The sequence below is a fragment of the Macaca mulatta genome, chromosome X (assembly GCF_049350105.2).
Source record: "Macaca mulatta isolate MMU2019108-1 chromosome X, T2T-MMU8v2.0, whole genome shotgun sequence".
In the NCBI taxonomy this organism is placed as follows: Eukaryota; Metazoa; Chordata; class Mammalia; order Primates; family Cercopithecidae; genus Macaca; species Macaca mulatta.
In genome coordinates, this window is record NC_133426.1 from 2,601,263 (window position 1) to 2,628,992 (window position 27,730).

Sequence of the window (27,730 nt, forward strand, 5' to 3'; positions counted from 1 at the left end):
ATGACAAGAAACGCCAGACCCAACATCGTCCTGCTGATGGCAGATGACCTTGGAGTGGGGGATTTGTGCTGCTACGGTAATAACTCAGTGAGGTAAAGTTGGACTCTGACCCCTTCCCTGTATGTGGGAGTCTCCCGTGCCACAGTGGTCACGTCTTTGCCGTTGTAGAGAAGGGTTTCTGGAGAGAAGTCATTGTCTGATGTTATTGGCAGGAATAGCAGAGGTCCCCGGGGAAAACTGCAAAATGTCAGGAGACCGCTTAACATCTCAGTTCCCTTAGTTTCTAGCTGTTGGTGGTGGCGTTTTCATTATTGTGCAAAATTTACGTTTAAAAATTGGCCTTTTTTGGTCAGGCATGGTGGCTCAAGCCTATAATCCCAGCACTTTGGAAGGCCAAGGTGGGGGGATTGCTTGAGCCCAGGAGTTTGCGATCAGCCTGGGCAACACAGGGAGACCCTGTCTCTACGAAAAAAAATTAAAAAAAATCTACTGGGACATGGTGGCGTGCGTCTGTGGTCTCAGCCACTCAGGAGGCTGGAGCAGGAGGATTGCCTGAGCCAGGGAGATTGAGGCTGCAGTGAGCTATGATCCCACCACTGCACTCCAGCCTGGGTGACAGAGGGAGACTCTGTTTAAAAAAAAAAAAATCACCTTTTAACCATTCTAAAGTGAACAATTCAGTGGTAAGTACATTCACAGTGTTGGACAACCATCACCTCTGTGTAGTTGTAGAATTTTTCACCGTCCCAAAGAAGACCCCCATTACCCATCCTATCCCCATGCCCTGTTAACCACAAATGTGCCCTCTGTCTCTATGGATGTGTCTCTTCTTGGAGTTTCATATACAAATAATCATATAAAGTATGTATTTTCTCTGGCTGCCATGACAAAGGTCCACAGACTGGTTGGCTTAGATAACATCAGCTTATTCTCTCACAGTCCTGAAGGCTGGAAGTTCAAGATCAAGGTGTGGGTAGGGCTGGTTCCTCCTGAGGCCTCTCTCTTGTCCTTGTAGATACCATCTTCTCCCCGTGTCCTTACAGGATCGTCCCTCTATGTGGGTCTGTGTCCTCATCTCCTCTTATTATGAGATGTCTTAGTCTATTTCAGGCTGCTATAAAAGAATACCATAGGCTGGGCGCGGTGGCTCACGCCTATAATCCCAGCACTTTGGGAAGCTGAGGTGGACGGATCATGAGGTCAGGAGATCCAGACCATCCTGGCTAACATGGTGAAACCCTGTTTCTACTAAAAAAATACAAAAAATTAGCTGGGCGTGGTGGCGGGTGCCTGTAGTCCCAGCTACTCAGGGAGCTGAGGCAGGAGAATGGCGTGAACCCGGGAGGTGGAGCTTGCAGTGAGCTGAGATCGCGCCACCGCACTCCAGCCTGGACAACAGAGCAAGACTCCGTCTAAAAAAAAGAATACCATAGACTGGAGTGGCTTAAAACAACAGACATTGATTCTCCCACATTCTTGGAGGCTGGAAGTCTGAGATCAAGGTGTGGGCAGGGATGGTTCCTCCTGAGGCCTCTCTCCTTGGCTTGTAGACACGGTTTTCTCCCTGTGTCCTCACAGGGTCATCCCTCTGTGTGTGTCTGTGTCCTCATCTCCTCTTCTTATAAGGACTTCAGTCCTATTGGATGAGGGTCTACTTTAATGACCTCATGCTACCTTAATCACCTCTTTAAAGACTCCATCTTCAAATACAGTCACATTCTGAGGTCCTGGGGGTTAGGATTTCAGCATAGGAATTTGGGAGGAACACAATTTTGCTCATAACATATGGTATGTGGTGTTTACTGACTGGCTTCTTTCACTGAGCGTAATGTTTTCAAGGTTCATTCATATTGTAGCATGTGTCAGTACTTCATTCCTTTCCATGGCTGAATAATTTTTCATTATATAGATACACTACATTAGTCTACAGCTTTAAAAATATCTTCCTTGAATTATTTCTAAAGTCTCTGGTCCCCGGGGCTCTTTATTTCTCTACTCTCTTTTGATAGACCAATCTGGCACTTGTGAAAACACATAGCATCTTTTAGTGTGGATTTAAATAACATTGTTTCTTCTTGGAATGCAGATCACAGTCTAGTCCTATATTTTAAGCATATATTTGTTGATTGAAAGGCATTGGTCTTCTTTCTTTCTTTCTTTCTTTCTTTCTTTCTTTCTTTCTTTCTTTCTTTCTCTCTCTCTCTCTTTCTTTCTTTCTTTCTTTCTTTCTTTCTCTTTCTCTCTCTTTCTTTCTTTCTTTCTCTTTCTCTCTTTCTTTCTTTCTCTTTCTCTCTTTCTTTCTTTCTTCCTTTCCTTTCCTTTTTTTCTTTCTTTCCTCTTTATCTCTTTCTTTTCTTTTTTTTTTTTTTTTTCTTTTTAAGACAGGATCTCACTCTGTCATCCAGACTGGAGTGCAGTGGCATGATCTTGGCTCACTGCAGCTTTGACCTCCCAGGCTCAAGTGATCCTCCCTCCTCAGCCTCCTGAGCAGCTGGGACTACAGGCATGAGCCCCCATGCCCGTCTAATTTTTTTTTTTTTTTTGTAGAGTTGGGGTTTTGGCATATTGCCCACTGTGGTCTGAGTTCAAGTGTTCAGCCCCTCCTGGCCTCCCAAAGTGCTGGGGTTACAGGCGTGAGCCATCACGCTCAGCCTTCATTATAATCTTTCTGTGAGATTGTGGGAAAAAAATGTTGTACACATGGGATTAAGATTGGGTATGCTTTAGCTTTTAGGAGAACAGGCACGTCTTTTTTTCACCTGTAGAATTCTGTAAGTTTTACAAAATTTTTGCAACATATTAGACAAAATGGGAAATAAATTAAACTCCAAAATGTCACAATTTGGTTATAAAATAGGTCAATTTTACCATAAAATATATATTAATGGGAGGCTGAGGTGGGAGGATCATTTGAGGCCAGGAGTTTGAGACCAGCCTGGGCAAAATAGCAAGACCTGTATCTCTGCATAAAACTTTAAGGCCAGGTGTGGTGGCTCACACCTGCAATCCCAGCAGTTTAGGAGGCTGGGGAAAGCGGATCACTTGAGGTCAGGAGTTCAAGACTAGCTTTGCCAACATGGTAACACCTCATCTCTACTAAAAATACACCACTGGGCGTGGTGGCTCACGCCTGTAATCCCAGCTAGTCGGGAGGCTGAGGCAGGAGGATCACTTGAACTCGGGAGGCGGAGATTACAATGAACCGGGATCGTGCCACTGTACTCCAGTATGGGTAACAGAGTGAGGCCCTGTCTCCAAAAAAAAAAAAAAAAAATTAAATAAAAATTTAAATAAAGTAGTAGGGCATGGTGGTGCACACCAGTGGACCTAGCTACTTGAGAGGCTGAGGTGGGAGGATCACTTGAGCCCAGGGAATTCCAGGTTGCAGTGAGCTATAACTGCACCACTACACTCCACCCTGGGCAACAGAGCAAGAGACTGTCTTTTAAAAAAATATGAAACACATTAAACATTTATTTACTCTAAATTACCCATTAATTTTAGGTCCTTGATAAGAAGAAATTGGCTAATTTTTTCACTGAAATGCATTTTTTTCTCAGACTCATAAAACTGTATACTGAGTGACCTGTATTCATTTGTAATAGTTTTGACTAAAGATATATTTTAAACTTACATTTCCCTTTGCTTTTAACCATCAATGCATCTAAGGAAGTAGATTAAAGTTTTAAAAAAATGAATTTTAGGTTTACCAGAAATAGAGTCAACTAGAATAGCTTTGATCCTCGATCATCGTATAGAGAATTTTTAGAAACTCACCTGCCGAATTCTTCTTCGGTCTGCAGCACACCTAATATTGACCGCCTGGCGAATGAGGGAGTGAGGCTCACCCAGCATCTCGCAGCTGCTTCCATGTGCACCCCAAGTCGGGCTGCCTTCCTGACCGGCCGGTACCCCATCAGATCAGGTGAGGCAATGAAAAGGCAGCAACATTTCAGTCTCACCAGAATGCATTCTAATGATTAGTTTTTCAAATCTTTATAAGAATTCTCAAAATGTCACTCAGAATATTAGGGATCTAAAATCAAAGGGCGTTGTTATCCCTGGACAGCTTAAACATGTGTGCCTCTCAGGGAGGTAAAGTTGGACTCTGACCCCCTCCCTGTAGGTGGGAGTCTCCCGTGCCACAGTGGTCACATCTTTGCCATTGTAGAGAAGGGTTTCTGGAGAGAAGTCATTGTCTGATGTTATTGGCAGGAATAGCAGAGGTCCCCGGGGAAAACTGCAAAATGTCACTGCACCTGCCCATCTCTGTGCATATAGTGACAGGGTTTAGGCCTGTTGGGGGCAATTTGCCAACTTACGGTCAACACTCCCATTTTCAGGTACTTGTGCTAAGATTTCTCAAGAGGCCCCTGATGTCTTTAAGCTAGCGGAGACCATGCAGTGGTTCTGGGATAAGTGGATCTAATCTATCTCGGAAGATGAGATTGGAAAACTAGACGCAGTTGGGAAAAAAAGTATAAGTGAGAAAAAACAAGGAAATGACACTTTTACATGCTTCCTTACTGGACCCCATCATTTCAAGATTCAGACTTACCAAGTTGATATAATGACAATTAAATGTTTTCCTTTGCTGCTTAGCTTAGAATCAATACCTACAAACATCCACTCAACATCAATATTATGAACAACAATTTTTATACCCAGTTAAAATATAGTGGTCCCCTTAGACACTATTGAAGTGTTCATGGTTATCAGCCTCTATGTGAAATATTGTGCCATACTGCTGCATTTTATTTAATTCTAGTATTTGCTTGTCATAATTTTAGTATACCTGCCTTCACAGTTTAATTTTTCAGTGAAAAATTTTTCTGTATGAATTTTCTTCCTTCTAAGTAGTAACTTCTCATCTGATACATTCAAGGAATGAACTAATTAGGTTAATGAGAATTATACTAAAAATAAAAGTAAACACTGAAAGTTTTTGTCCCATAAATATTGATTTATTATTATCTTTTTTTGTTGCCTAATGACCTTCTTTCATAATTCAAGGTTCTCCATTTTGTTCAAAATAGTTTGATTTCTAGATAAGCAGCCTCTGTATAGCCCAGTACCGTGTATGAACAGGGATAAAGACATGAGTCCGTATGAGTTTCCAAAAAAATCACACTTCTAATTTCAGGATTTCAGGATTTTTTTTTTTTTTTTTTTTGAGACAGACTCTCGCTCTGTCGTCCAGGCTGGAGTGCAATGGTGTAATCTCAGCTCACTGTAATCTCTGCTTCCCTGTTTCAAGTGATTCTCCTGCCTCAGTTCCCGAATAGCTGGGATTACAAGCATGCACCACCACGCCCGACTAATTTTTGTATTTTTAGCAAAGATGGGGTTTCACCATGTTAGCTAGGCTGGTATCGAACTCCTGGCCTCATGTGTGATCCACTCGCCTTGGCCACCCAAAGTGTTGGGATTACAGGAGTGAGCCACCATGCTCAGCCTAATTTCAGGGAATTTTAAGTATTGATTATGGTGAAATAAAATTTATTTTAAAAAAATAAGAAAAAAATTAGGTGATTGGTGGAGAGATTTCAAGTCATTGCCATGTGTATATTTTTAATAATTTCACACAAACGGTTCAGTTTAATTCATTCTACTTATCAAAAATTTCAGCAAAATAGTTCAACAGCAAGATAATGGTCTAATGCTTCCCTTAGTAAAACTGTTTCTCTTTCCTATCAATAACACTGTCTAGAGTCTACCTTCTTCTTCTTCCAAGGTAGGATCCTTGAAATGTACTTTTTTCTTTTGAGATGGAGTTTCCTTCTTGTCACCCAGGCTGGAGTACAATGGCATGATCTCAGCTCACTGCGACCTCCGCCTCCCAGGTTCAAGTGATTCTCCTGCCTCAGCCTCCGGAGTAGGTGGGATTACAGGTGCCTGCCACCACACCCAGCCAATTTTTGTATTTTTAGTAGAGACAGGGTTTCACCATGTTGGCCAGGCCGGTCTCCTGACCTCAGGTGACACCCCCGCCTTGGCCTCCCAAAACACTGGGATTACAGGCGTGAGCCACTGTGCCTGTCCTGAAATGGTCATTTATTTCTTTCTTGCTGATCTTCACTTGTGGTTTTCTTGTGAATTCCTTTTAAACTATAGGTGTATACATTTGTCTGCCAGTATAAATCTACATAATCCCAGCACTTTGGGAGGCTGAGGTGGGCAGACCACTTGAGGTCAGGAGTTAGAGACCAGCCTGGCCAACATGGTGAAACCCTGTCTCTACTAAAAATACAAAACAAAAACAAAAACAAAAACAAGCCAAGTGTGGTGGCACACGCCTGTAATTCCAGCTACTAGGGAGGCAGAGGCATGAGAATTGCTTGAACCCGGGAGGCAGAGGTTGCAGTGAGCCAAGATGGTGACACTGCACTCCAGCCTGGGTGACAGAGCGAAACTCCATCTCAAAAAAAAAAAAAAAAATTACATATATACACACACGTATATGAAAAAGAAATTGTCACTCCTACAATTCTTCATTTCAGATTCCCAATGATACATTAAAAAATGTATTTATACCCAGCTAAATATCCGAGTATTTATACACAGCTAAAATGCAGTGGTGTCCTCAGATTCTATTGAAGCATGAAGGTTATCAGCCTCTACATGAAAAACTAACGAAGGTTATTTGTTGTTAGTCTGAAATTCAAAGGAGTGTAACTGAGTATCCCATATTTATTCTGGCAGCCCTAATTCCAAGGGAATGTTTGCATTTAGCAAGTGGGAAAAGGAGAGTCAAGGATGTACAGCCAGAAAGGCAACAGAAAACTTGGGGAAGAATGGCTTTGAGGAGGTGCAGGAGGAAAGGGCTTGAAGCATGTCGGGATAAATTCGGTATTAGCAAAGACTATGGTGCTAACCTATTGACTCCTGTGAATTTAGGGATGGTGTCTCCCTACAACCTCAACCGTGCCCTCACGTGGCTTGGTGGTTCAGGTGGTCTTCCTACCAATGAAACGACTTTTGCCAAGCTGCTGCAGCACCGTGGCTACCGCACGGGACTCATAGGTATGGCGCCTGAACTCTGCTCGTGGAAACGTGATCCTGCGGCCTCTGTCATAGTATCTAAGGTGTTTCCGGGGATGTTGGCTCTGTGCGCGCCAGTTTGACCGACTTCTCTTTGAGATAAGACACTTGGAGAAGGAATTGATCACACATTGACTGGGGATGTGTAGAATCAAGGGCATAATATTGGAAAAACAATGAGAACAGAAAGCAAACAAGGGTATCCAAAGTTGCCACTAAAATGGAATATTGTGTTGGAGGGACACGATGTTTGTGACACCATTATTAGCAGAAAAACTCGTAAATTTGTAGCGAAGTACTGTTGAAATTGAAAACTTAAAGCATTAAGAGTTGTCAAATGGAGGCAGTTGCCGGTCGATTTAGATCACATAATATTCTATGCCCTTTTGGCGGGGGTGGGGTGTTGGGGGGGGACATGAGCTTGTGAGGGAGACTTTCACCGAAAAATAAGTTTGTAGAATTCCAGTCCTAGAAGATATTCCTCTAAGAATAACTTGTGTGATCAAATCCTTTTGGGAAATGCTACCCCAAAGCATTGTATGGTTCACTATTTTTGAGGATTCCTAATATGAATTGTAAGCCACAGCTCTGAGATATCCTCAGTTAAAAAAAGGTTAAGAGATTTTCCATCAGTAGGGCAGGTATTCCCATGCAACTCCCAGCAGTGTCCTGTGAGTGGGAGTTCTCCAGATTAGCTTTGAGCAGCGTTCTCACATCATTAGAGCACAGGATTCAGATCTGACTCTGCCATTATTCATTAATGTGACTCGGGCTTCTGAATAAATCTAGATAGCTGGGCACAGTGGCACGGACCTGTAATCCCAGCACTTTGGGAGGCTGAGGCAGAAGAATTGCTTGAGGCCAGGAGTTCAAGACCAGCCTAGGCCACCAGAGCAAGACCCTGGGTCTACCAAAATAAAATTTTAAAATTAGCTGGGCATGGTGGCACACACCTATAGTCCCAGCTACTCAGGAGGCTGAGGCGGGAGGATTGCTTGAGCCGAGGAGTTCGAGGCTGCAGTGAGCTATAATCATGCCACTGCACTCCAGCCTGGGCAACAGAGCAAGACTCTGTCTCTTAAAAAAATAATCTAGACAATGTGTTTTCTATTCATAATACAGGGTCTGTGAAGTGTTGAATACAATAATGTGTGTGGACAAATCAGAACATGACCTGGCCCCCTAGAGGATGTGCTTGATAAAAGGAATTACTTGCATCATCAGAATCATTTGGTTCTTGATGAAATTCTTTGGCTAGTTTGTCATCCCTAGCTTGCGGACCTAGAAGAGGTGTTCCATCTGTAAATAAAATCTTGGTTACCTTTCAGTGAGATGGAATAAGAGGGTGGGAAGGCACTGCTAGCTAAAAGCATGAATGTGCAAGCTGCACCGAGAGTCCTTGGTATTGTCCCCACCAAACAACCAAGACATCGATTCTGGCTTCCTAGCAAGCTCCAGATACCTGGAAACTTTCTCATTGTTCATGAGGTTGTTTGGTACCAAGCAAAAGATTTCTTCTGAATGAACACTAGGCTCCTCTCCTTGTAGCAAAAGCAAAGCGGCTCCTGCTGCATGGCTTTTATCTGAAAGAGACACATTGCAGGGAGAAGGCTGCTGGTCCATGTCTATACCAGGGAGGTATTCGGGGACACCAAGAAAAAACCATGATGACCACAAAATGAAAGTTATATCTGAGTTTTCCAAAGGGAGGCCCACATTCTAGAAACAGACCAGCACTGAATGCTGCCCTGCTGCCGTGGTATGATTTTATTTTACTTTTAGGCAAATGGCACCTGGGTTTGAGCTGCGCCTCTCGGAATGATCACTGCTACCACCCGCTCAACCATGGTTTTCACTACTTTTATGGGGTGCCTTTCGGACTTTTAAGCGACTGCCAGGCATCCAAGACACCAGAACTGCACCGCTGGCTCAGGATCAAATTGTGGATCTCCACGGTGGCCATTGCCCTGGTTCCTTTTCTGCTTCTCATTCCCAAGTTCGCCCGCTGGTTCTCAGTGCCGTGGAAGGTCATCTTTGTCTTTGCTCTCCTGGCCTTTCTGTTTTTCACTTCCTGGTACTCCAGTTATGGATTTACTCGGCGTTGGAATTGCATCCTTATGAGGAACCATGAAATTATCCAGCAGCCGATGAAAGAGGAGAAAGTAGCTTCCCTCATGCTGAAGGAGGCGCTAGCTTTCATTGAAAGGTATTTAGCCATTTCTTGTCTGATTTCTTGCGTGGAAATTTTATTTTTATTTCATGGCAGGTCGTCACACCTTGATAACACGGACCTTTAAAACTCTTTTGGAGAGGCCGGGCGCGGTGGCTCACGCCTGTAATCCCAGCACTTTGGGAGGCCGAGGCGGGCGGATCACAAGGTCAGGAGATCGAGACCACGGTGAAACCCCGTCTCTACTAAAAATACAAAAAATTAGCCGGGCGCGGTCGTGGGCGCCTGTAGTCCCAGCTACTTGGGAGGCTGAGGCAGGAGAATGGCGTGAACCTGGGAGGCGGAGCTTGCAGTGAGCCGAGATTGCACCGCTGCGCTCCAGCCTGGGCGACAGAGCAAGACTGTCTCAAAAACAACAACAACAACAACAAATCTTTTGGAGAAAATGTGTGGTATTTGGCTTTCTGTTCCTGCATTAATTTGCTTAGAATAATGGCCTCCAGCTGCATCCGTGTTGCTGCAAAAGACATGATCTCATTCTTTTTCATGGCTGTGTAGTATTTCATGGGATATAATGGGAACTAAACATTGAGCCTCCATGGACATAAACATGGAAACAATAGACTGCAAACTTCTAGAGGAGAGAGGGAGACAGGGGGACATGGTTGGAAGACTACCTATTGGGTGCTCTGCTTACTCCCTGAGTGTAATAGGCCCAGGTAACAAACCGGCACATGGAGACCCTGTATCTAAAATAAAAGCTGAGGAAAAAAAATGTAGGTGACATTTGTGATAGACTTGAGTCTCCTCTTAGGTAGAATAAAACAGTTAAATTTCCTGCAAATTTTGAATGCTCAAAAGGCAAAACAACAAAAACAAAAAAAACCCACATATTTTGCTCGCTTTCCCATTTTTAATGTTTTAATTTTTTTTTTTTTTTTTAACTTTTTGGAACAGGATTTCACTCTGCCACCCAGGCTAGAGTACGGTAGTGCGATCATGGCTCACAGCAGCCTCGACTTCCCAAGCTCAAGTGATCCTCCCACCTCAGCCTCCAGAGTAGCTGAGACTACAGGCACACACATGATGCCTGGCTAATTTTTGCATTTTTTTTTTAAGAAAGGGGGTTTTGTCATATTGCTCAGGCTGATCTCAAGCTCCTGGGCTCAAGCGATTCACCCACCTCGGCCTCCCAAAGTACTGGGATTACACTATGCCCGGCCACTTACCCCTTTTCTGAAAACAAAAACTGGAGTTGCCATATTTTATTCTATATTGCTTCAGTGTGGATTGTTGTGTAAATTGATTAAACTTGGGGGGTAAATTTTTTCCTCTGTCTCGGACACATACCCAGACACATACCCAGACACAGCCGGAAGAGCTCTCTGTCCATGAACTGTTGGGAGGTGGCTCTGTATTTATAGATACCCAGTTTTAAGTTTTCTATGTTCAACACAAGCTATGCAGGCATGACTGTAATGAGCTCTCATCATCCCATACCAGCTCACTTCTACATTACAAATTATTATTATTATTATTATTATTATTATTATTATTTGGAGACAGGGTCTCACTCTGTCACTCAGGCTGGAGTGCAGTGGTGCAATCATAGTTCACTGTAGCCTCAAACTCCTGGGCACCAGTGATTCTCTTACCTCAGCCTCCTGAGTAGCTGGGACTACAGACGCACATGGCCACACCGTTAATTTTATAAAATTATTTTTCCGTAGAGACAGTGCCTTGCTATGTTGCCCAGGCTGGTCTCAAACTCCTGGGCTCAAGCGATCCTCCTGCCTTGAGCTCCCAAAATGCTGGGATTACAGGTGTGAGCCATTGTGCCCAGCCTAGATTACAAATTAGAGGCACATTAAAATTGTTGGTGTGGATTCTCATTGACACTGTTTGTCACCTTCCTTAGTGGGGTTGACAGGGAGTGGAGAGGGGAGGCTATATTGTTACTCCACCAGGCTGAAGGGTACGCAGTGGAATATCATTCACTCATATGCCCCTGTGCCCGTCAGATTCATTATTTATTCCAACACAACCATGAGAACAGTGATACAGCCACCCACTCAGCTCTCCGTTCATCTTACCTTCTCTTCCCATCCCAACCCATTTGCTTGGGCTACCTTTTTGGGAACATATTCAATCTCCAACTCCTTCCCTTCTTTCTATGCTGGTTGTAAAAATGTGTAAAGGAGTAGCTTTAGAATGACTGTATGTGGCAATGCAAAACACAAGGTCAGGCGTGGTAGCTCATATCTGTAATCCTAGCACTTTGGGAGGCTGAGGCAGGAGGATTGCTTCAGCCCAGGAGTTTGAGACCAGACTGGGCAATATAGTGAGCTCCCATCTCTACAAAAAAATGTACAGAATTAGCCAGGCTTGGTGGCATGTACCTGTGGTCTCAGCTCCTTGGGAGGATGAGGTGGAAGGATCACTTGAGCCCAGGAGGTCGAGGCTGCAGTGAGTCATGATTGCACCACTGCACTCCAGCCTGGGCAACAGAGTTGGACCTTGTCTCAAAATAAATAAATACATAAAATGCAGAATACAAAAAGCAAGATGTAAATGAGGAGAATTTATTTCTCTCTTGGGGTAGGCAGGCTACAGATACAGTGAGGTTATTCACACCTCAGCTTTTATCTTGTTCTCTGCCACCTTTGTGAGCAGCCTCATGGCCCAAGGTGGATGCCAAAGCTCCAGCCATCAGACTTATGTTCCAGGAGCCATGAAGGAGGTGGAAGAAAGAAAGAAGGGAAAATGGAAAGTAAGGAGCATCAAATCCTTACTGTGGCACATCTGAGTCTGTCCTTAAGATATGATTCTTCTGAACTCATACCTAAAAGAACACTTTGAGACAATAGATGAGGAGAATTCATACTTTATAACCTATTCAGCAAAGATTAAAAGATTTATTAAGCTGCTACTTTATGTCAGATGCTAAACTGGACACAAGAGAGTATAAAATGAACCGCATTAAACATTTTTGTTGTTGTTGTTAAGACAGGGTCTCACTGTGTTGCCCAGGTTGGAGTGCAGTGTTGTGATAATAGCTCACTGCAGCCTCCACCTCCCAGGCTCAAGTGAACCCCTTGCCTCAGCCTCCTGAGTAGCTGGGATCACAGGTGTGCCATTATGCACAGCTATATTTTTGAATTTTTTTGTAGAGACGGGGTCTTGCCCTGTTGCCCGGGCTGGTCTCAAACTCCTGGGCTCATGCAATCCTCCTGTCTCAGCCTCCCAAAGTGCAAAGAATATAGGCATGAGCCACTGCGCCTGGCTACATGAAACATTTCACTGGGAACACAAATGTTCTGTTATCCTTCGTTCCTCTTCATATCCTTTCAACATAAACCTCGTGGTATTTACGACTCACAGGAGAGGTATTGTCATCTGAAGTACATAGAAAACCTCCAGCAACCATTATGAGATCTTTTCATCAATGCAGAATCGCATTTAAATGGTGGAAATGGCTTTATTTGTGAAGGTAATTTTGGTAACTTTCTACCCCTTAGGGTCAAACGGGAACCTTTTCTCCTCTTTTTTTCGTTCTTGCACGTACATACTCCACTCATCTCCAAAGAGAAGTTTGTTGGGCACAGTAAATATGGCAGGTATGGGGACAATGTAGAAGAAATGGATTGGATGGTGGGTAAGTATTCAGTGACAGAACTGTAAATATCTGAAGTACGGGCTACAGAAAAATAAATCTGTACTGTCTCAAATTATGTCCAGCCCCTTGCATAGCATAAATACCTGATAAGTGTTTGTTTCATCCCTGAATTGAATTAAAAGATGGCTTTTAATTGTTCAGCAATACCAGTGAAATATATTCCCCAATAGAAGTCACAGTTTGTGAATATAAGTTTTCCCATCTTTAAAATAAAGACAGTCACTTTTCTGAAAAACTCATTGGCAGGATAAATAAAGTTGCACTGTAAAGAATACTGTAATTCCTGGCCGGGCACACAGTGGCACATACCTGTAATCCCAGCACTTTGAGAGGCCGAGGCTGGCAGATCACTTGATAAGGTTAGGAATTCTAGATCAGCCTGGCCAACGTGGTGAAACCCCGTCTCTACTAAAAATATAAAAATCAGCCAGGCATGGTTATGTGGGCCTGTAGTCCCAGCTACTTGGGAGGATGAGGCAGGAGAATCACCTGGATCCAGCATTCAGAGGTTGCAGTGAGCCAAGATCAGACCACTGCACTCCAGCCTGAGTGACGCAGCGAGATTCCGTTTCCAAAAAAAACAAAAGAATATTGTAATTTCAATTCCTGGTTATTTTGATGGATATAAAGGGAAATGTTATTCTGATTAGTCAGTTCTACAGGAAATACATAGAAATTTGGGATGGGGATTTAACACAACTAAAGCAATTTATTTCAAAGGCATAGTGTTCACTATAAAGAAATGCTGAGGATAATAAATTAGCAGGCAGGAGGCGTCACTGTATGCATTCCAGAATAATAACTGGCTGTGCTAGTTGAATTGCATTCGCCCACCCAGCCTCTATGTGCCTGACAGAGTTGTCCTTCTTCTCAGCAATGGTGTTTCATTTTGGAATACAGTACTTTTCTTCTTCTGAGTGCAAACTTCTGAAAACGGTGCTCTGCCAAACCATCTAAACTAACAATCTCCCAGTTATCAGCCGCCTCTGTCTATTTATATGGAGTGCCTTTGAAAGAAACGGAGCTATTTTAATTTAAATGCATTTAAGGGGTGTTAATCAAATTTTATTATAAATAACTTTCTTTTCTCTGAAAACCACAATCTAAGTGAGCTATAAAAAACTAGTTAAAATTACCAAAGAGCTAGTGGTGTCAGATAGGACAAAGAGGGGAATCCTGTCATGGGATAAATTTCTCTTGTACATTTCCACTGTGTGTGTTTCCCTCAAATTCTAGGTACCATTGTAATATTTACCATCTATATTTAATCCCAAAGAGGAGATAAAATACAGAGAGGGGCGGGGCGTGGTGGCTCATGCCTGTAGTCCCAGCACTTTTGGAGGATGAGGCGGGAGGATTGCTTGATCCCATGAGTTTGAGACCAGCTTGGGCAACATAGCAAGGCTCCATCTCTACAGAAAAATACAAATATTAGCCAGGCATGGTGTCACACACACGCCTTGGAGTTCCAGCTACCTAGGAGGCTGAGGAGGGAGGATCACCTGAGCCTGGGAGGTGGAGGTAGCACTCCAGCCTGGGTGACAGAGCGAGACCCTGTCTCAACAAAAAAAAAAAAAAAAAAAAAAAAAGAATACAAGGAAAGGCAGTGCTGCCAGGCTGCCAGTAAGGCATTTAAGCAGAAATGGGGAGAAAAAAGGAATGTATTAAAGGGAAAAACTTAAGGGTTTAAAGGGAACTAATCCCTGACATCCAAACCCTTTTTAAGCTTGTTGAACTAAAGCTAAGCTCTGTATTTCTTAATTTAATCTTTGCTGTGGGAAGTGTATGTGTGTGTGTATATATATATACACCCAGTTGCAGTTATTTTATTTGCATGGTATAAATTACAAATCACTTTTATGCATAATACTATAGCTAGTTTTAATAGGAATTAAGCACCATATGTTATATACATATATATACACACACACACCATATGGTTTATATGTATACACATGTTATGTTATATATATATATACACACATAGTACTGTATGTTGCATATATACACATTTATTATATATAATTTAATTCCTTGGTAATGAAATACAAACATTGAAATGTGTTACAGTTAAAAACCGCTATAACATTATAGCCTTTATGGAATTATATAATTGGGATTTTTTTTTCTTTGCTTCTTTTGAAATTGCTTTTACTATATTTGTACTTAGTCAAAGGACAGTTTCCTGCAAAGGGAATTTCTGTTAAAGTCAATATCTGAGTATTTATCACTGAGAAATAATTATGTTTGTTTTATGGTATATGTAAATACATGATGAAGACGTGTTACAGAAGCTAGCAATTGCATTATTAAATGGCTAATATTATTTGACACAGGAGAAATGATGAGTAGCTATTTTTCTGCAAAACATCTCCCAATATTCTGAGTTTTCTCCATCATTTCTTATAAAAATTCTACCAAAATGAAGACATGTTGAAAGTCAGACAGGTATCTCTGTGGGTATTATTTTACTATTTAACAATATGAGTATAAAACTCACAGGTTTAGTAATTTATTAACTTTACTCAAAAATAAACCTTAACAATGCTATACTCGTGCAAATGCAAATAAAGGTGCAAAATGAACTTAATGAATCTTCAAGAATTCAATGACATTTTAAATTTTCCAATGAAAGAAACTTGTGCCTATTAAAAAACACTTTTAATCCCCCCCTCCCCCTTTTTTTTTTTTTTTTTTTTTTTTAAGATGCAGGGTCTCACTCTTTTGCCCAGTCTGGCTGGAATGCAGTGGTGCGATCACAGCTCACTGCAGCCTTGACTTCCAGGGCTCAGGTGATCCTCCCACGTCAGCCTTCTGAGTAGCTGAGACTAAAAGTGTGCGCCACCATGTCTGGCCAATTTGTGTGTGTGTGTGTGTGTGTGTGTTTTGTAGTGAAGGAGTTTTGCCATCTTTCCCAGGCTGGTCTCGAACTCTTGGGCTCAAGTACACCTCTCACCTCGGCCTCCCAAAGTCCTGGGATTACATGTGTGAGCCACTGGGCCCAACCTTAATCACTTTTCATTATTGGTTTCTTTCCAGTTGTCTTTGGTAAGAGGTCTTACAAGTGATCTATTACCGTTAGTATTTATATATTCATATGCATCTGTCTATTTTCACGACAATTATTTGCCTATGTATTTGTTTTGAAACAGAAAAAGAATTTGCAGCTACTATATTTGCACAGTATAAATTACAAATCACTTTTATGATTTTTTTGATATTATAGCCAGATCTAATGTGAATTGATAATTTACATATAATTACTCTCTTCCCAGAAAGCCTTTATAATCTTTCATCTTACAAACCCTGGGCTTTAAAATATCTTAATTTCTAATGATAACATTTCTAAAAAATAGTATATGTCACTTGTAAAACAAATCACTTTTGAACAGTAGATAACAAAGGTTAATGAGTTTACGTATAAACAGTTTTCTGTGCGGCTCCTTACATTTTCTTTTATCTCTGAACGGGACAAGAGCATCACAGAGATGATCTAGTGTAAACGATAAGTGCATTGGGACCTCAGGCCCAGGACGATGTTATCTGCTGATTAGCAAATGCTCAACAGACATCAGAAAGGAAATGAATGTTGTTTGGAATTTTGCTAGAACAGCTTTCTACTTATTATTTTAAAAAACTGTCCTCCTGAGGGATTGTCAACGCCTTAAAGACAGTGTCTGCTGAGTCTAGCGCAGCATTAATTGTCATTAGATCTTAACCATAACCCGGACAGCAAGAATAACCTGCAATTTCCATGTAGACTTCAGATAGCAGCCAGGACAGCAAAATCTCTAAGGGAGGCGGTGCCGTGCCCTGGAGTACGAGGATGGCTTTGCTCAGGTGTTCCTGGAGGTGTCATTTTGCAAACTGTATTTTTAAAAATTAATGTTCATCGGTTCATTTAACTGCTGGGCCTAGTTGGCATTGTCTATTTGAATCGTTTGGGGCAATGATGACGTTATATATTATTACATGATTTGTATAATAAAATAGACTTTATTATATATTAAATAATAAAATAATGAACATATGCAATAAAATTATATAATAAACCAATACTTTATATATTATATACAAACTATTCTATATTTTAAATTAATATAATTAATGTATTTAGTATATTTAATATAATTTATATAATTACATTAATATAATAAAATTAATTAATGTGATATGCGACACACAATATCATACAATTGTATAAAATATAGTATATATTCATATAAATGATATAAATTTATGATAAAATTTCATATATTAGATATATTATAAAATTTTATATATTCCTTATATATTTTACATTTATTACATATACTCATATTTTATCTTATATTTAATATCTTTTCCTATATATCTATAAATAAACATATTTTTACATATTACATTGATGTACAAAATACTATATAATAAAATAATATTTAATGCTATTATAATTATATAACAATTTTTACACAATGATATAGTGTATTAATAATCATAAACTATTATGATGTTTCTAGTATTGTAAAGTCATATGGTATAATAATACATAATATGTATTGATTATACATATTGCAATATATTTTATTCTATTCCATAATTGATTACATTTTAATATATAACAATTCTTTATGCATTTCTAATACATCATGTTATATATTAGTATGTATTTGTAAGAAATATGTACTATATATCATACAATATATAATAAATATATAGTTGGTAATTAAAATGTATGAAAGTGTATATTATTATATTAAATATAACATATACATTATTACATTATATATTAAATATTTTAACTGCTGGATATAATATATATTATATATACTATATTACATACAGTTTAAAATAGTATATATTACAATATTATATGATTAATTATACAATATTGTGTAATGCAGAATAACATTTAAATGCTATGTGTAATAAATGCATAATAGCAAACATATAATAAAGCAGTGGTGATCTGCATCGAGAGGTCAACGTCTTTGTGTCTCTGACCCTCACCAGGTAAAATTCTGGATGCCCTAGACCGGGAGTGCCTGGCCAACAACACCTTGGTGTACTTCACCTCTGACAACGGGGGCCACCTGGAGCCCCTGGACGGGGCTGTTCAGCTGGGCGGCTGGAACGGGATCTACAAAGGTGATTGTGCGCAGAGAACCAACACCTGTCCATTGAAAATCAGTAGTCTCTACTGGCTTTGCGTTTGCTTGAAGTCATTTGCCATGATGTTCAGGTATTTTTATGTGAGTCAGACTCTTATTAAGCTAGACCAAAAAAAAAAAAAAAAAAAAAAAAAAAAAAGCTGCAAATTTTGGAGCAGTTTCCAAGAGCTTCAAAGTAAAATGTTTGAAGCAATGCCAACCCCATGAGAGAGAGCATAGGATCTCAATGACCATCTATGGCAGATTTCCCAGCCTCCGCACGATTGACATTTGAGTCTGGAGGATTCTTTGGCTGGGGGCCTCCTGTGCCATTGTAGGTGTTGAACAGCGTCTGTGGGTTCCACCCACAAGTGCCGGTAGCACCCACCCCAGAGCAGCGACAACCAGAAATGTCTCCTGACATTGCCCAGTGCCCCCTGGCGGCAAGGTCATTTCTAGGTGAGAACTGCTCCTTTAGATCAATCCTCACTTGGATTCTCAGATGCAGGTTTTTAATTCGGTAACATCAATGATGCTATTTATTATGCTTTAACGAGTGTTATGTCTATCAGAAAAAATAGTTTTTCATTTGACTGGGGTGCCTATCTCCTCATGGCCAGCAGATTCTTCCAGCTCACTTTGATAGACTTCATGCCGGGTTGTTCAAGAACTCCATAGCACCCACACTTAGGCATCACCAAAGGCATACCAACAGAAAGAATAATTTAAAAAAGAATTCGGTATTTGCTGTTTTCCCACTACCCCCTAACCTTCCAAGTAAAACAAAAAAACTAAAAGGGTATCAAAATTGTCATCATTATAAAATCAGAATGTTTGAACTTCCTTGTATTTCATTAAAAAGTTCTGTGTGTGTGTCTTATATATATATTTTCCTATCTATATAATCACTATGTATACATATTCACCATATTGTTTATAATATATAATCATATATTCATATGTGATATATAATCCTATATATAGTCACTATGTATGTATAGTTACTATATCATTACATATAACACATATAATCCTATATATTCGCTATATTCATTACATATAATATAATACATGTAATTTTACATATTTACTACATATAATATACATAATCCTGTACATATTCACTATGTGTATATAGTCATTATATTCATTATATATATGCATAATTCTATGTATTTAGTATATTTATTGTATAGATTATTACACATAATTTTATATATTCAGTATATATAATATAATATATAATTCTATACATATATTTACTGTTTATAGTCACTATGTTTATTATATATAGTATATAGAATTCTATATATTCACTGTATAGAGTATACATAACCCTACACATATTCACTATATATACTCACTATATTCATTATATATTACACATAACCCTATATATATTTACAATATTCATTGTATATAATATATAATTTTATATATTCACTATATTCAGTATAATATATATAATCCTATATACATTTACTAAGTATATATAGTCACTATATCCATTATATATAATATATATAATTCAATATATATATTCACTTTATATATTCATTATATTTACAATATAAAACCCTACGTATATGCATGCACAGATAGGATTATATATAGTGAATATATATATGTACATATATATATAGGATTGTATATACTGGATTACATATTGCAAATTAATAGAAGTGAGCTCCTGAAAGCATTCACCTCCTCTGACTTGTCATGTAGTCTTGCTGTAGTCATCACTGTTAATTAGCAAAGATTATATTGGTACTAAGCCTAGTAGAAAAAGTGAGGAACAGGTTTGAGTCACCATATACATACCATCTAATGAAATGTGATTATTACAGTCATGATGATTCTAACAACTGTACATATTGTATATTGTAATAATTATTATAATTGCATGAGTATGTGTGAGTGTAAAGCCCCTGTCCTTAAAAAGCACACATAACCCTGAAATAGGACTCTGGCAAAATTGTTGTGAGCATTTCTCAGGCTTTGGGACAGGATACCTGTTTCTCAGGGTGCTCCCTGTGAAGCAATGAATTCAATGGATGGAGAGATTTAGATCTCCTGGGTAAACAATTGGTTTTGTTCTAGTCTAGTTACGCCCCCCACTCTGCCCCACAAAGATACAGGTTATTAAATAAGATGAAGAAAACATCAGGATGGCTTTATGATTGTGTGTTAAAAACACATAGATTTGCTTCAGGGAGCTTGTCAAGTTTTTCTTATAACGAAGAATGGTGTTACTCGGGAGGCTCAGGAGGGAGGATTGCTTGAGCCCAGGAGTTGGAGGCTGCAGTGAGCTATGATCGCGCCACCGCACTCCAGCCTGGGCGACAGAAGGAGACAGTGTCTCAATTTAAAAAAAAAATGGTGCCAAGAAGCTGAGCTGCCTTTCAACACTGGTTAGACTGGTAGATCAGTGAATGTGTCTGCAGTGAATTTTACCTAATTTTCTGCTAGAGGCTTCCGGTTTTGTGTTTCTTTGTAATGCTGCCTGCCAGACAGGTGCACACATAGAAGGCATTCAATAAACATTTCACATAGGAAGAGACCTTTTCCTCCAGAGAGGCTCCTAGTTTTTCTTAAAGAGTCTAGACATATGGTCTTGACACTGGCATTTGGCATAGGGCCATTTTTCTACTCTGTAACAACCACCTGAATCTCACCAGTGATCTTAAGGCAAGGGCTTCATTTGTTTTGTGCTCAGAAACACCCAAGGGGACTTTTGTCTAAGAAGTGATTCTTAACTCTGCCTCTGGCCATTTTTCTACTCTCTTTCTTCCTCTATAGGGGAAATCACGGGGTAAAATTTTTTAGCTTGTTCCTCAAGGATCAGTATAATGTGGATAAAACCCGTCTTTTTCTTTTCTTTCTCTTTTTTTCTTTTTTGGAGACAGAGTCTCACCCTGTCACCGAGGCTGGAGTGCAGTGGCACAATCTCAGCTCACTGCAAACTCCACTTCCTCGTCTCTGATCCCCCCACTTCAGCCTCCCGAGTAGTTGGGACTACGGGCATGGACCACCATGGAGTGCAGTGGCGCAATCTCGGCTCACCACAACCTCCGCCTCCTGGGTTTAAGCGATTCTCCTGCCTCAGCCTCCCAAGTAGCTTGAATTACAGGCGCCCACCACCATGCCCAGTTGATGTTTTTGTATTTTTAGCAGAGACGGGGTTTCACCATGTTGGCCAGGCTGGTCTTGAACTCCTGTCCTCAAGTGATCCGCCCGCCTCAGCCTCCCAAAGTGCTGGGATTACAGGTGTGAGCCACCGCGCCCGGCCAGTATGGTTGGGTTTTAACTCATCTTTGGTTGTGTTGTAATCTTTGGTTTTAGGTGGCAAAGGAATGGGAGGATGGGAAGGAGGTATCCGTGTGCCAGGGATATTCCGGTGGCCGTCGGTCTTGGAGGCTGGGAGAGTGATCAATGAGCCCACTAGCCTAATGGACATCTATCCGACGCTGTCTTATATAGGCGGAGGGATCTTGCCCCAGGACAGGTATGGAAACAGTGGTTGCTTCTAACCTAGGGTGATATATTTGAACATATGTGGATATACTTGATAATTCTATGTGTGTGTGTATATGCATAGTATATTACTTAATTATCAATATTCTGCCCATAGGGCCAGATGTCTTTCTCCCCTTGGTGCATGGTGGAATATTTTGTTTTCTTCTTAGAGTATACCTTAATATTCTTTGTCATATTACACTTATGAAGGTGTGTGTTTGACTGTTCTCATGGATGGGATCCGATTCTCATACATCATCACATCCCTCACAGCTTCTAGACCATTACACAATTAAATGTTAAATGATTACTGAATAAAAACATGTATGCATAGAGCAGGTGCGGTGGCTTATGCCTGTAATTCCAGCACTTTGGGAAGTCGAGGCAGGCGGATCACTTGAAGTCAGGAGTTCCAGACCAGCCTGGCCAACATGCTGAAACCCCATCTCTACTAAAAATACAAAAATTAGTCTGGTGTGGTAGCACGTGCCTGTAATCCCAGCTACTTGGGAGGCTAAGGTGGGAGGATCGCTTGAACCCGGGAGGTGGAGATTGCAGTGAGCCAAGATCTCATCACTGCACTCCAGCCCGGGTGACGGGGTGACACCCTGTTTCAAACAAAAACAAAAACAAAACACGTATGTGTGATTGCATGTGTGCTAAATGATATTATTGTTTCTGGTTTGCACTTTGTCTATGAGGTTTTTTTTTTTTTTGAGACAGAGTCTCGTCCTGCCGCCCAGGCTGGAGTGCAGTGGCGTGATCTTGGCTCAGTGCAACCTCTGCCTCCCGGGTTCAAGCGATTCTCCTGCCTCAGCCTCCCGAGTAGCTGGGACTACAGACCGGCGCCACCATGCCCAGCTAATTTTTGTATTTTTAGTAGAGATGGGGTTTCAGCACATTGGCCAGGATGGTCTTGCTCTCTTGGCCTCGTGATCCACCCACCTCGGCCTCCCAAAGTGCTGAGATTACAAGCATGAGCCACCGGGTCTGGCCTTGTCTATGAGCTTTAAAATGAACACATACATCCTGTGCTTTAACGATTTAATTCCATGTGTGTGGGGTGATATCTATTCATTAAATGTGAAGTTTCACTGGAATCAAAAGAGCGTAAATAGCTTAATTTTTCCAGTCCACAACATTAACTCATATTGTCTTGCAAGGTATCAGGATAATAGTTCCAGCTGTTCTCTTCTTCCATGACCTCAGAAAATGAATGTTTTGTTTCTTTTTCTTTTTGTTATAAAATGAGGGAAAAGGAGAAAGTTTTAAGAATTCCTTCTTCCGCCAGGCACAGTGGCTCATGCCTGTAATCCTAGCACTTTGGGAGGCTGAGGCGGGCGGATCACAAGGTCAGGAGTTCAAGACCAGCCTGGCCAACATGGTGAAACCCCGTCTCTACTAAAAATACAAAAATTAGCGGGGCATGGTGGCGTGTGCTTGTAATCCCAGCTACTTGGGAGGCTGAGGCAGGAGAATTGCTTGAACCCGTGAGGCGGAGTTTGCAGTGAGCAGAGATTGCACCATTGCACTCCAGCCTGGGCGACAGAGCAAGACTCCGTTTCAAAAAAAGAAAAAGGAAATTTTTCCTCTTTATCTTTTGCCTCCTTCTCTTCCTCCCCTTCCTTTTCCTCCTCCTCCTCCTCTTTCTTCTGCTATAAAATGCGTGACTGAACCATGCCTCTCTCATCACCTTCTACATGCCCCCTTCTCTCCCAAGAGTGATTGACGGCCGGAACCTAATGCCCCTGCTGGAAGGAAGGGCGTCCTACTCCGACCATGAGTTCCTATTCCACTACTGTGGGGTCTATCTGCACACAGTCAGGTGGCATCAGAAGGACTGTAAGTATGAAGGCCGCGGACACGTGGAAAGATGATAAGGGCCCTGTTCCTGTCTCCTTCGTCTCCTGGAGGAAGTTGTACCATGTGCGGATATTGCCCAGCCATGATGGTGCTTTTTCGCTGGGAAAGCCACATACACAGTGCACTGCAGTAGGATTTTTATTTTATTTTATTTTATTTTGAGATAGGGTCTCTCTCTGTCACCCAGGTGGAGTGCAGCGGTGTAATCTTGGCTCACCACAACCTCCGCCTCCCGGGTTCAAGTGATTCTCCTGCCTCAGCCTCCTGAGTAACTGGGGCTATAGGCACCCACCACCACAACCAGTTAATTTTTTTTTTTTTTTGAGACAGAGTCTCGCTCTGTCGCCCAGGCTGGAGTGCAGTGGCCGGATCTCAGCTCACTGCAAGCTCCGTCTCCCGGGTTTACACCATTCTCCTGCCTCAGCCTCCTGAGTAGCTGGGACTACAGGCGCCCGCCACCTCTCCCGGCTAGTGTTTTGTAAATTTTTGTACTTTTAGTAGAGATGCGGTTTCACCATGTGGGCCAGGCTGATCTTGAACTCCAGACCTCAGGTGATCTGCCCACCTCGGCCTCCCAAAGTGCTGGGATGACAGGCGTGAGCCACTGTGCCTGGCCTGCAGTAGGATTTTAGGGGGATGTGTTTGTGAGAGAGATTTGTGCCCAAAGGGTTTCATTTTAAATTTTAAAAATATTTATAAAATAAAGATGAGATCTTACTATGTGGCCCAGGCTGGTCTCGAACTCCTGAGCTCAAGCAATCTTCTCTCCTTGGCCTCCCACAGGTGTGACCCACCACAGCCAATCCACCCAAAGCATTTTAGCTTAGGGAGGTGAGTGTTGACACAGACAGACCAATGCCATTGCAATATTTTCATGACTTAGATTTTCCGAGAGAAGGGGCTATACCCTACCACACAGGTTCACGGTGGGAAGCACCAGGGCTTGACTTGGAAGCACAGGCAGGAAGGAATGAAGAGCCCAGGCCGCAGCCTTTATTATTAGCGTTTCCAAGGGAAAGGTCAGGCAGGGCAGGATGAACAGCTTCAGACTGGTAGTTTGAGTAATTACAGTAAGTTTGGAGCAACAGGGACTGTCGCTAGCTGCCTGGTACCCAGTGCTTGGTTGATTTAGGTCAGATCAAGTATCAGCTGACTGTGTGAGAGTTAGGTAAAGGAGGTGGTTGCTTGCATAGGAAGGGTGTGTTCCTAAGTGAGTTGTTACTATTTGTATTAGTCCATTCTCATGCTGCTGATAAAGACATACTCAAGACTGGGTAATTTATAAAGGAAAAAGAGATTTAATGGACTCACAGTTCCACATGGCTGGGGAGGCCTCGCAATCATGGCAGAAGGCACATCTTACATGTGGAAAGCAAGAGAGAATGAGAGCCAAGCGAAAAGGGAAATGCCTTATAAAACCATCAGATCTCGTGAGACGCATTCCTTACCATGGGAACAGTATGGCAGAAACTGCCCCCATATTCAATGATCTCTGCCTGGCTCTGCCCTTGACCTGTGGGGATTATTGCAATTCAAGGTGAGATTAAGGTGGGGACAGAGCCAAACCATATCACTATTTTTAGGAATCAGCTAGCCCTGGGAGGAGCAGTCTTTCCCCGAGTCTATCAGGCCCCTCAAGCTGTCAAAATACTAGCCTGGCACAGTGGCTTACAGTTGTAATCTCAGCAGTTTAGGAGGCCAAGGTAGGAGGATTATTTGAGCCCAGGAGTTTGATATCAGCCTAGGCAACATTGCAAGACCCTGTCTCTACAAAGAAAAAAAAAAAAAAAAGAATTAGCCAGGAATAGTGGCATACAACCGTAGTCCAGCGACTCAGGAGGCTGAGTGGGAAGTCTGAGGCTGCAGCTGGCAGTGATCGTGCCACTGTACTCCAGCCTGGGTGACAAAGTGAGACCCTGCCTCAAAAAAAAAAAAAAAAAAAAAGTCAAAACATTATAGGATACAGAAAATTAAGAAAACATGATTAATGTGTGTGTGTAAGTATGCATTAGCTTGTGTGAATGTATACATGAGAGAGAGAACAAGAGAGAGAGACTATGAATACCCACAACTTAGGGATGACTGAAGTAATTATTCTAGCAACGAGAAGTACATTTTTCAACGTGGCCTGCATGGTGGTTGCTTCTCTCCACCTTCCTTCCTTTCTAACATCCTAGTGATTGTTTCTGTCCCACATTCACGCTATGGGAGTCAATACAAACAAATATAAATTAACAAATAGTATTGATTGCCTTACACCTGTAAAGAAAGGTCTTCTGGAGTCATTGCATGGAATTCCAGAATTCTTACTTGGTTGGATTTAACTTTATTTGCAGGAGGAATTTTCTCTGATGGGATCAGTCACTTGTGGTGTGATGTATCTTCATTTTGATGCAGATAGTCCTACATAAAACAATTACAAAAACAAAAATAAGTAAAAACCTATGTTTTTAAGATTCTAAATGAGTGCAGGACATGATCAATGATAAATAAAACAGCCCCGTAAACAGCATAAGCCTCCCAAATTTAACTATAGAGGATTATACAGTAGAATTTTTTTGTTATTATTTTTTCTCACCATAATTCCAGAAGTTGGGAGCATGGGGCTGACACAGTGCTCAGTACCACGGTCATGGGACCAGGATTCTTGTTTCCACTTAGCCACCTCTGACACACTAGCTTTCATTCTTATGCGTCTCACCCCATGGTTGCAAAGTGGCTGCAGTTCCTCCAGGCATCACACCTGCACTCCATGCAGTAAGGAGGGAAAAAACCAAAGGCGGTAAAGAATCCAGTTAGATGATTTAATCCTATTTTAGTAGGAAAGCACAGCTTCTCTGCAAGACCCCACCAGTAGACTTCGGTAAAATTCTCATTGACCAGAGGCTGGGCAATGCTTATGTTTTCTATCTAAAATTGATCACTGCAGCCAGGCAGGGTGGCACCCCAGCTACTAGGGAGGCTGAGGTGGGAGAATCACTTGAACCCAGGAGGCAGAGGTTGCAGTGAGCCTAGATGCTGCCGCTGCACTCCAGCCTGGACGACAGAGCGAGAGCTTACCTCAAAATAAATAAATAAGTAAATAATAAAACATAAAAAAAAATTGATCTCTGAAAATAGATTTGCTAACCATTTCATATCAGAAGAAAGAAGAAAGGGAGGGAGGGAGAGAGGAAGGAAAGGAAGGAAGGAAGGATGGAAGGAAGGAAGGGGAAGGGGAAGGGGAAGGGAAGGAAGGGAAGGAAAGAAAGGAGGAAAGGAGGGAGCAAGGGAGGGAGGGAAGGAAGGAGGGAAAGAAAGAAAAGGAAGAAAAAAGAAATGGAGGAAAGAAGGAAGGAAGGAAAGAAGACAGCGAGAAAGAGGGAGGGAGGAAGGGAAGAGGAGGGAGGAAAAGACAGAAGAGGGAAGGAGAAAAGGATAAAGAATGATTAATTTTGCCAAATTACTTTTGTCAATTTCAGATGTGAAAGTGGTATTTAGCCTTGGATCACTTTTAATTTTGTTTGTACCTAATCAGATTGAGGTAGAATTTTAATTTGGTATTCCCAGAATTACCCTATTCCCACTTGGGTCGTCATTGTTATCTCCAAATGTTCTCATGACAAGATTTCTAAAAATGTCTTCAAGTTTGCAGTAAAATTGTACATTGTTCTTAGAGTTGAAGACATGCTACTGTTGCTGTGTAATTTTGTGCAGAATAGTATTATCAATCACTAGAAAAAGCATTTGAGAAAAACATCTTTAATGAAAAGAGTCCTAAAATCACCACCAAGATGGTATCATAATGCAACTTACTTTTTAGGTGCAACTGTGTGGAAAGCTCATTATGTGACTCCCAAATTCTACCCTGATGGAACTGGTGCCTGCTATGGGAGTGGAATATGTTCATGTTCAGGGGATGTAACCTACCACGACCCACCACTCCTCTTTGACATCTCAAGAGACCCTTCAGAAGCCCTTCCACTGAACCCTGACAATGAACCATTATTTGACTCCGTGATCAAGAAGATGGAGGCAGCCATAAAAGAGCATCGTAGGACACTAACACCTGTCCCACAGCAGTTCTCTGTGTTCAACACAATTTGGAAACCATGGCTGCAGCCATGCTGTGGGACCTTCCCCTTCTGTGGGTGTGACAAGGAAGATGACATCCTTCCCACAGCTCCCTGAGACCATGGGGACCATGTGTTACCCACCACAAACTTACTGTTACAATGGTCATAGGAGCAGAGCTCACCTGACTGATTCATTCCATTTGGGATAAAAACTGATGGCCTCACCCACTGTTTTATCCTCAGAAATCAGTTCTTTCAAGAGCTCAGTGAAATTAAAGTG

At 41.4% G+C, this 27,730-nt stretch overlaps 1 protein-coding gene across 1 annotated transcript; it reads left to right on the top strand.

Moving 5' to 3' along the window:
* Positions 1–27,565, top strand: ARSH (arylsulfatase family member H). Its single transcript, XM_028842197.2, has 9 exons — positions 1–92; positions 3,804–3,925; positions 6,898–7,023; positions 8,824–9,247; positions 12,730–12,866; positions 17,880–18,014; positions 21,359–21,521; positions 23,253–23,374; positions 27,198–27,565. Exons 1-9 carry the CDS (start codon positions 1–3, stop codon positions 27,563–27,565), a joined length of 1,689 nt encoding a protein of 562 aa, XP_028698030.1.
* Positions 27,566–27,730: the final 165 nt, after the last annotated feature.